The sequence below is a fragment of the Limulus polyphemus genome, unplaced genomic scaffold (assembly GCF_000517525.1).
Source record: "Limulus polyphemus unplaced genomic scaffold, Limulus_polyphemus-2.1.2 Scaffold2991, whole genome shotgun sequence".
Taxonomy (NCBI): Eukaryota; Metazoa; Arthropoda; class Merostomata; order Xiphosura; family Limulidae; genus Limulus; species Limulus polyphemus.
In genome coordinates, this window is record NW_013668601.1 from 63456 (window position 1) to 72107 (window position 8652).

An 8652-nucleotide genomic window follows, 5' to 3' on the forward strand; every position below is an offset into this window, starting at 1 on the left:
GTTATTTTTAATTACTACTACAAATATCTATTAACGCCATCTTCCAGTTGACGGAAAAAAAAATCATTATGTTTTAGTTTATAACTAAATTGATTTTCTTAAAAAAACGTATTGATAAAAACTTTCAGCTCCTTCACTGATTATGGCACTAAAACAACATCTTTGAATTTAACTGAAACAATTTTAGACGCAACTTTATTCGATACCATAAACATTTGTATTTCCTGGTTGTTCATGTTGCTCTCATTTACACTGGTGGTTAGAGAGCTCGACTCACAATATGAGGATCGCGGGTTCGAATCCTTGTCACCGAACATGATCGCCCTTTCAGTAGTGGGGGCGTTATAATATGACGGTAAATCCTACTATTCGTTTGCAAAAAGAGTAGCCTAGAAGTTGGCGGTGGGTGGATTTGACTAGCTGTCTTCCCTCTGGTCTATCACTACTAAATTAGGGACAGCTAGCGCAGATAGTCCTCGAGTAACTTTGCGCGAAATTCAAACCAAACGACTTACACTAAAAAATTAATAATAATATTTGATCACCGAAATGGACATCTTTTATTTCATTTGTAAATGAATAACCTCAAATTAAGGAACGATTGTAAAAATTTTGTTCATTCTTTCGTAGAAAAGAATCATTATAAAACTTTTTAGCCCAAGAATCTTGTAAAATTGTCCATTTTTATTCGAGGTGGCTCACTGTTCTTTGAGCGAATGGTACTTATATATAATATTGTGTTTTGTTGGAATTTGATTTAACAAATTTGTTTTTATTGCTGAATTTAACTGCCCGAAGAATAAAAAAAAGTGTAAATTTCTTGCCGGTTGTTGTAGAGCAGATGGAACAAGCAAGCGTCCGAGGACCACCATTTCGGCCAAGCAGCTGGAAATGTTAAAAACGGCCTACAACAACAGCTCCAAACCTGCCCGTCACGTGCGAGAACAGCTGAGTCAGGACACAGGCCTTGACATGAGAGTAGTTCAAGTTTGGTTCCAAAATCGGAGAGCCAAAGAAAAACGACTCAAAAAGGATGCTGGGAAGAGCCGCTGGGGGGAATATTTCCGAAATGGAAGCGGAAGTCTGAAGCAGAGTCTTTCGACAGTTTCGACTCCAAGTACAGCGTCCCCTGGTTCCCCTGATAACATGGAACAAAACAGAGGAGACAGAGAAAATGATTCTAAAGCAGATTTGGACAAGGATTCCCTGTATAGAGGTATAATTTGATCCAGTATAATAATTAAAAAATAAGGTTTACCTACAAATAATGATTTCGTATTTAATCCATTGGAAAATACTTTGTCTCCATTTGTTACGAAAATCTCTAGGGTACTCAAAAGCAATTGATATAAAGGCTCTTTTGGTATACTTAAGTACCTAATTATTTAATAAAGTTAGCTGAAGGTACTCGTTGAGGAAGCAAAAACTGTTAGATAATGTTCCCCTTCATTTTTTCTTTTGCTACTAAATCTCCATTTGCCTCATTACATGCTAATTGCATACACTACTTTGAGAAAGCAATAATCGAATCGTTTAACTGACTAAGTACCTGTGACTTTAAAATTAAAAGCTAAAAATCTATGAAAAAAAAAGGTGGAAATGTGCTCTATTTCGTGGTATTTATTAACCCTCCTTATGTAGTATCCTGAAACAAAATAACCAGTGTACATCATCGAACATTTTCCAGTTACCATACAAAAAATTGCGGTAATCGAACCAGCCAACTGTGGGTGATGGATGCTATCACATACAACAATGATTTATAACAAGATTAACAATATTTCAGTTGCTCGCCATCCCATTAAATTGTTGAGTTAACAATGCGTATCAGGTATTTGTATAGAGCTCAAACGTGTTAAGTTTCCCCTGTTAATAAACATGCAGTAGTTGCAACGTTAACTAACACCAAAATTTGAATCTTAGAAAAGGCCCGGAGAACTTTTTAACGACGCCTTTATTTTCTGAAAAGATTTTCAGTCTTAACATCCGTGTAATTTGATCAAATTATTGCGTGTGATAATTTATTTTGTTTATTTTACGAGAGATGTTTCATATTTTTCCATAATAAGTGGCTTCGCACGCTATATTTCGTTTCTCTTTTTTGCATACAATGTTTGAAGAACCCCCTAAGATTAACATTCTTTAATCAAGTAAGGCATGGATGAATATCACGAGCGCCTTTTGACTCCCAACGAATAAACAAAAATCTGATTAAGGTTTCAGTGGAAATATTCATTTGCAAGAAGGCCAATAAGTTCATTACCTATTCTCTAAGTGAATACGTCTTTTACGTGTTTTACATTGTGATAAGGTTTTCCTGAGGCAGGAACACAGAGAACTATCGTGTTTTGAATCCCTATTGTATTGTGATTAAAAATTCCATTAACAGTTCCCGTTGCCAATAAGTACCCAATTTTGAACACGTGCACACATGCTAATAAATACATTTGAAAACGATCGTTCAACCTAATGAACTATATATTATGCATTATTCTATGCATATGTAAGTGTTATAAGAATTATAATAACTTTTACGCATTTAAATTCCGGTAGAGGCTAGTGAGAGCACTAACTTTCTGGTATTGCGGTACGAACAGGGCAAATGGCTGATTCACAAATAATCAAGCACGTGGATCCAAGTTCGTTACGTCTATCAATATTTCAATGATTTTATGTGTAGACGTTCTTCAAATATGCATTTGTTACTTTCATTTTAATTTCGTCTTCCATTGTGTGTCGTGTATTTCGAAAGATTTATGTCAGTATCAAATTACTTCAGAGAAACAAAGACATATTCTTCACGACGTACAAGAAGAAGAAAAGAAAATAGAAATGGAAACAGATTGTAAATTTCTGGACTTTCTTTGGTTGAATTATACACCTTCTACTTATAGGTATAGTAATGTAATTAATACTCTTTCACGAGTATACTTTTCAATACTGTGCCAGAAAACGGTGCCTTATAGAGCCTCCTGATGAGTCATCGGTAAGTTTAAGGACTTTCAATATTAAAATCTGGGGTTTTATTCCCCCGTGGTGGACAGTGGGAATCAAATACATTTGCACTAAAAAACCAACAACATCCTTACGGACTTTGAATTAACGTATCTTATAACTTGTGTACTGCATTTAAAACCAAGAAAAAAATATACTTCTTTCGCTTTATATCACACGATATGACAATTTCGATATTACTTTCACTATGTAAATTATTACTTTTCTGATATTTCATATAAAATGCGTTTAAAGCCAGAGAGTATCAGTTTCTTTACTTACCTGGAGTGAGCGTGTTAAGGTGCAAAAGTGCCATCTTGAGATCGAGTGAGAAATCATATTGCATTCGCGTGGCTTCTTAATTTTAAATGTACTTCAATTGAGTTTGGATTGCAAATAGAACATTTGGTAACTAAGATAATTTAAGTTCTTGATATCGCCATGTAATAGTAAAAACTAGCATAATTTTTGACGAGGTTCTGTGTAACCGAAAGTAAAGTGGTAGATAAAGTATATATTTATTAGTGATTTTACTTTTAAAAAGTGACTGAATTTTTGTAATATATAAAAACATAATTTAATTTATTTGTGCTCTGTAAAATTGTTATAATATTTTTTTTGTTTTTTCGCAGACGAGCTAGACTTAAGACCGACAGAGTCTTTTGGACCTCCACTGGGCAGTTCACTACTTGTTGACCAAGAACGTTCCCTTGGCCCATCTCCAGCCCTAGGCCCAAATGGACTTTTGTACCCAGGGGGCCACCCTTTCCCTGGTCCAGGCACACCACCTTACATTTCGAGTAGTCACAGCCCCACCACATCTATCCCTCTTCCTTATCCTCATCAAGGAACATTTAGCTATGGAGGAGAGGGGCTAGGAATACTACCTGGTCCAAGGCCACACCCCATTGTCGAGGGACAAAACGGACATATTCCGCCAATTTTACCACCTACCAGAATGGTGTGTTCTTCTGACCTCAATGGGCATACCTATCAAGAATTTCCACCAAGCCCAGCGTCCTGGCTGGATGAAATGGAAGGAGGTGGAGCAGGTATCTCTTCCTCTCAACAATATTGACATTTCTAAAACCTTTTGTGAATGACATTTAACAGAAAAATTACTTCACGCTAGTCTTGGACAGCAGCTGGTGATTAAATCTTACCCACTTCTATGTTTCTTCGCAAGATTTAAGGTGTAAATATTACCTCCAAATCCAGTTTGTTCAAAACTCGTAACAAGCGTTAGTGATTTTATCCAGGACTTCGTTTCATGAAACTTCGATATGTATTTCAAATTTAGAGGAACCAGAACTGCCCTGGTACACTTTACAACGCTTGTTAGAGTGAAATTAGATACTTTCAGTTTGTCCTTTGATGATATTATTTATAATGCCCACTCCCTACGATTATCAAGGAATACAATATCATTGGTCTTTCATGTATATCCAAAGTGGAGCTGAAGAAATGTTAAAAATTATAGTAATTAATTTCACTGTTATTTTATCCGTGTAATAGATGTATTTCCCGCTCTAAGTTCCGAATATGAAATGGATAGTGTTAAGCCTAACTCTGAAATCAAGCAACCTTAGGTGTAGCTTTGACATCAGTTTGTTTGGTGACTTTCAACTTCAGTAAGATCTAGAGATCCAAGACACATATTCTAGTCATATATACTTGTCGTAGTATTCCAGCAACTTATTTTAGTTTTAAAACTATAAACTTGAAGTTATAACTTAGCTGTTCTCACCCACCCTCTCACGGCCTGCATCGTTACTCAGGCTTTTTAGAAGCGCGACTAAAACATCAATAATTAAAAAAACATTTCTGCATAAGAGAGTCAAAGTTCACGATTTAAACAACAGCAACAGTGTTTCAGGGTATTAAGTTATGGCTACATTTCTGAGTCAAATTTATGAGTTTTATGTTTAGGAAAAAAATCTGTTGTTGTTGTTGGATTTTGTTATATATATATTTACATTTCTTACACATGTTTTATTTTTAAGTCAAAATTTGAGATGACAATTTATGCAAGTTTCATCATAAACAACTATTTAACACGTACACAAAATGTTTCTCAACTATGTTTGTTTAGTTTTATTATTTTAGAAGTTGTAAAATGGTCAGTTATTCGGCTTTTAAGAAGACAAAAATAGTATAAAGAAATGTTTTAGACCTTAAATGGGGCCTGTTGGAGTCTGTGGATCCGAGAGTCCAAGTTCGCATCCCGTTATCACAAACTCGAACTCCCCACTAGGGGGCCGTAGGTACATGGTAAGAGTGACGGTTAAAACTAACTATTCAATTAGAGTAGCTCAAAATTTGGGTGCTGTTGGCTAGCTGCCTTGCCTCTTGCCCATATGTTTCTAATGTTACTAAGTTAATTAACTTTGCGTAAGTAACCGAAACAAACAAAAGACCACGTAACATTTCAAGAGCTACACCTATTTCACTTAACAGTTACGAACTTCTTCGTTGAAATGTACTCAAATTGTTTATATGATGTATGTGTGTGTTTAAATCTATGAAAGTGATTCAGTGTTGGTTTTTTTTAATATTCCTTCTTATGAAGAATAGCACAACACAGAAAGTTACTATGGGTGTATATATATATACAAGTATTCGACTGCTTTTGAGAAGGGTTTCTTTTTCGTCAATAGTTTCGTCTGAACCAACACATTATAACATACTCGAGACATTTGGAACAGTTCTTGTTTGTTTGTTTGTTTTATGTTTTCTATGGCAATTTGTGTAACTAATCAAAGGGAAATGTTATAAAAGTAACTTATTTCATTACGTATGTTATATATCTAATTCAAAGTAAAATACTTTTTATTAGTTAAATTTCACAAATAGCACAGTGTTTAATGGCGCTTAGGAATCACCATTCAAATAACTCATTTATACACTTAATACTAATATATTAGTCTTAAATTTTAAGTTGATACATTTTGATATTTCAAAAAAATCAATAGAAAATACAAGCTGTAAAATATATATCCTAAGACTTATTGCTATATCAAATCTTCAAAAATGTGACAGGGATCATTAATTCTCCTGTACAAATTATTTACATACTTTTCAAAATATTATTTCGAAGAATTCATAATAATTTTCGAATATAAATTAGGTTTAACATCAATATATTTCAGTTTTTTTTTAATCAAAGTTCGGACCTTCTATAATACAGATTTATTTAGTTTTGTTTGTTTGCAATTAAGCACAAAGCTACACAATGGGCTATCCTGTGCTCTGCCCACCACGGGTATCGAAACCAGGTTTGTAGCGTTGTACGTCTGCAGACATACCTCTGTGCCACTGGGGGGCATTTAGTTAAGTCAAAGGTGCAATCAAATCATCTTGATATGACTTTTTAATATTTGCTACAACTATGAGTAGATATGGATTTAAATCTTTTAAAATCCAATTAAAATAATAATTCAATTCGATTTAGTAAAATAACTTCTTTTAAGATAAGAGAAAATACACTGACTTTACCAGTGGAGCTTAAAGATAGAAATTTATATAGTATAAGAGTTTTAATTTAATTTTATCAATAATATCATCAGGTAGAACGTAGGGAAATGAATAATTCACCTTTATCTTGATATTTTATCGGTAAAACCTCTTTCAACAACTAAAATTTGTTGTAAATTCATTAGAGGTGAGTTTTAAAAGATAAATAAACAATCTCGTTTATTGAAAAGAATTAAAGCTTTCTTGACATAAAGTCAGAAATGAATCTCATCCTAAGTTTTGAAATAAATGCACTTATTGAAGTTCAAGAAACAGGACGTTACTCGAGGACAGAATTTTTTAATCTTATTTTCTTTTAGTATTATGGTATAATCATTCCTTACAAAATAAATCAATATCTTAATACACCTGCAAGTGATCATTTTAACTTACTAACATTTATTATTCACAGTTTGTGCTTTGAAACGAGTCAAGGAAGTTTTTGGATTAGTGGTATCTACATCATATTATGTTGATAAATTCATTAATATATAATTTTATTATTATCATCGTTAAGTTTCATCTTATTAAATATTATATATAAAGGATAATAAACTGATGAGGTTAATATTTGTTTTTAAATTTACATTCTTACAAAAATACCAAAAATGATCTCCTTTTTTCCAGATGTTTTTTTTTGTGATCTGCAGAATTACTGACATCTGATTTCAGTAATCTGGTATCAGTTATAGTTCTTTCGTTTAGTTCACCGAAATTCATTTGTAGTTTTAACTCTACATCTTTAAGATACTAGATGCTGCACCGCTCAAATTCAGTTATATCCATTGTAACAATTGTTATCTAAATTTGTTGTAAATACGCACGATGGTGTAATAATGACTATAATTTGAAAAAAATGTGTTGTGTATATTGACCACATCCGCACAATAAAATAGTTTTCTGGTGAATAGTGGTTTTCATATTAGCGTGGGTCGAACGAGCCTTAGTTGTCAGGTTTCCGGGCTGAAGATCGAAGGTTCCAAGGTTTGAGACATGGTGCTGCTGAACACGCTCGGCACTTTCAGCCGTGAGCGCGTTATAAAAGTAACACTCAATCTCGTTATTCGGCTAAAAAGGCCCAAACAAAGCCCCTGTGACGGGAGTTGAGGTTGCAGCTGGCTGGCTACTCTCTCTCTTTGATCAATAGTTCAAAATTATGGACGGCTATACCTGAACCAAAGAGGTCTCTAACTTGACCATTCAGTCAATGTGCGCATAAGACTACGATCAGGTTAAAAATTCCACTTCATGATAGTGTAATGGTTAAAATATTTTATATTAAACTACTGAAAAAGAGCGCTATTTATATTACACAAACAGATACGATGAGCTGTTGAATTAAATTATGAGTCATCTTTAATTTTTCACAAGAAACACAGATCCATTTAGCTTTAGAAGAAATGTGTTATTCGTTTGTCGTTGTTTAAAACATACTTAGAGATGCCATATCGTTTTAAAGTTGTGTTAAACAAAAGTAAAAAAGGAATATGACTTATAAAACCAAAAAAGACTGCCCGTCACACATGCAATTCGACACTATATATTATTTTACTTTATGTGTGTAACAAGTGATCGGTTACATTTTACGAAAAACCGGAAAAAATATAAATATGTACATAGTAAGTAGCCAGAACCAAAAATCGAAATTCACTGTCACACACGTTCATATTAAAACAGAGTGGGATAGCGGTAAGGTTCAGGGTTCTATCCCCCTCAAGAGACAGAGTGAAGATAGCCCATTGTGTAGATTTGCAAGAAGAAAACTACAACATCGTATAAAACATTTATTGTCAGTTGAGAAACTTTTGGAGAAAACTACAACATCGTATAAAACATTTATTGTCAGTTGAGAAACTTTTGGAGAAAACTACAACATCGTATAAAACATTTATTGTCAGTTGAGAAACTTTTGGGTTTGAACTCTTATATTCTTTTGATCTGTCACTCCCTGTGATAGCTGTAAGGTTCAGGGTTCTATTCCCCTGAAGTAGACAGAGGGAAGATAGCCCATTGTGTAGATTTGCAAGAAGAAAACTACAACATCGTATAAAACATTTATTGTCAGTTGAGAAACTTTTGGGTTTGAACTCTTATATTCTTTCGATCTATCACTCCCACTGTATTTATCGTAAAACATTTAACACT

The 8652-nt window shown here is 33.7% G+C and overlaps 1 protein-coding gene across 1 annotated transcript in view; it reads left to right on the forward strand.

The window, feature by feature from the left end:
* The window catches only part of LOC106468390 (LIM/homeobox protein Lhx3-like), a 67344-nt gene extending 62494 nt beyond the window's left edge, over positions 1-4850 (forward strand). The window contains exons 4-5 of the mRNA XM_022396731.1: positions 842-1216; positions 3627-4850. Of these exons, the coding sequence (XP_022252439.1) occupies positions 842-1216; positions 3627-4072 (821 nt within the window). The 3' untranslated portion in view covers positions 4073-4850. The remainder of the gene's footprint in view (positions 1-841; positions 1217-3626) is intronic.
* The last annotated feature ends 3802 nt before the right edge of the window (positions 4851-8652 follow it).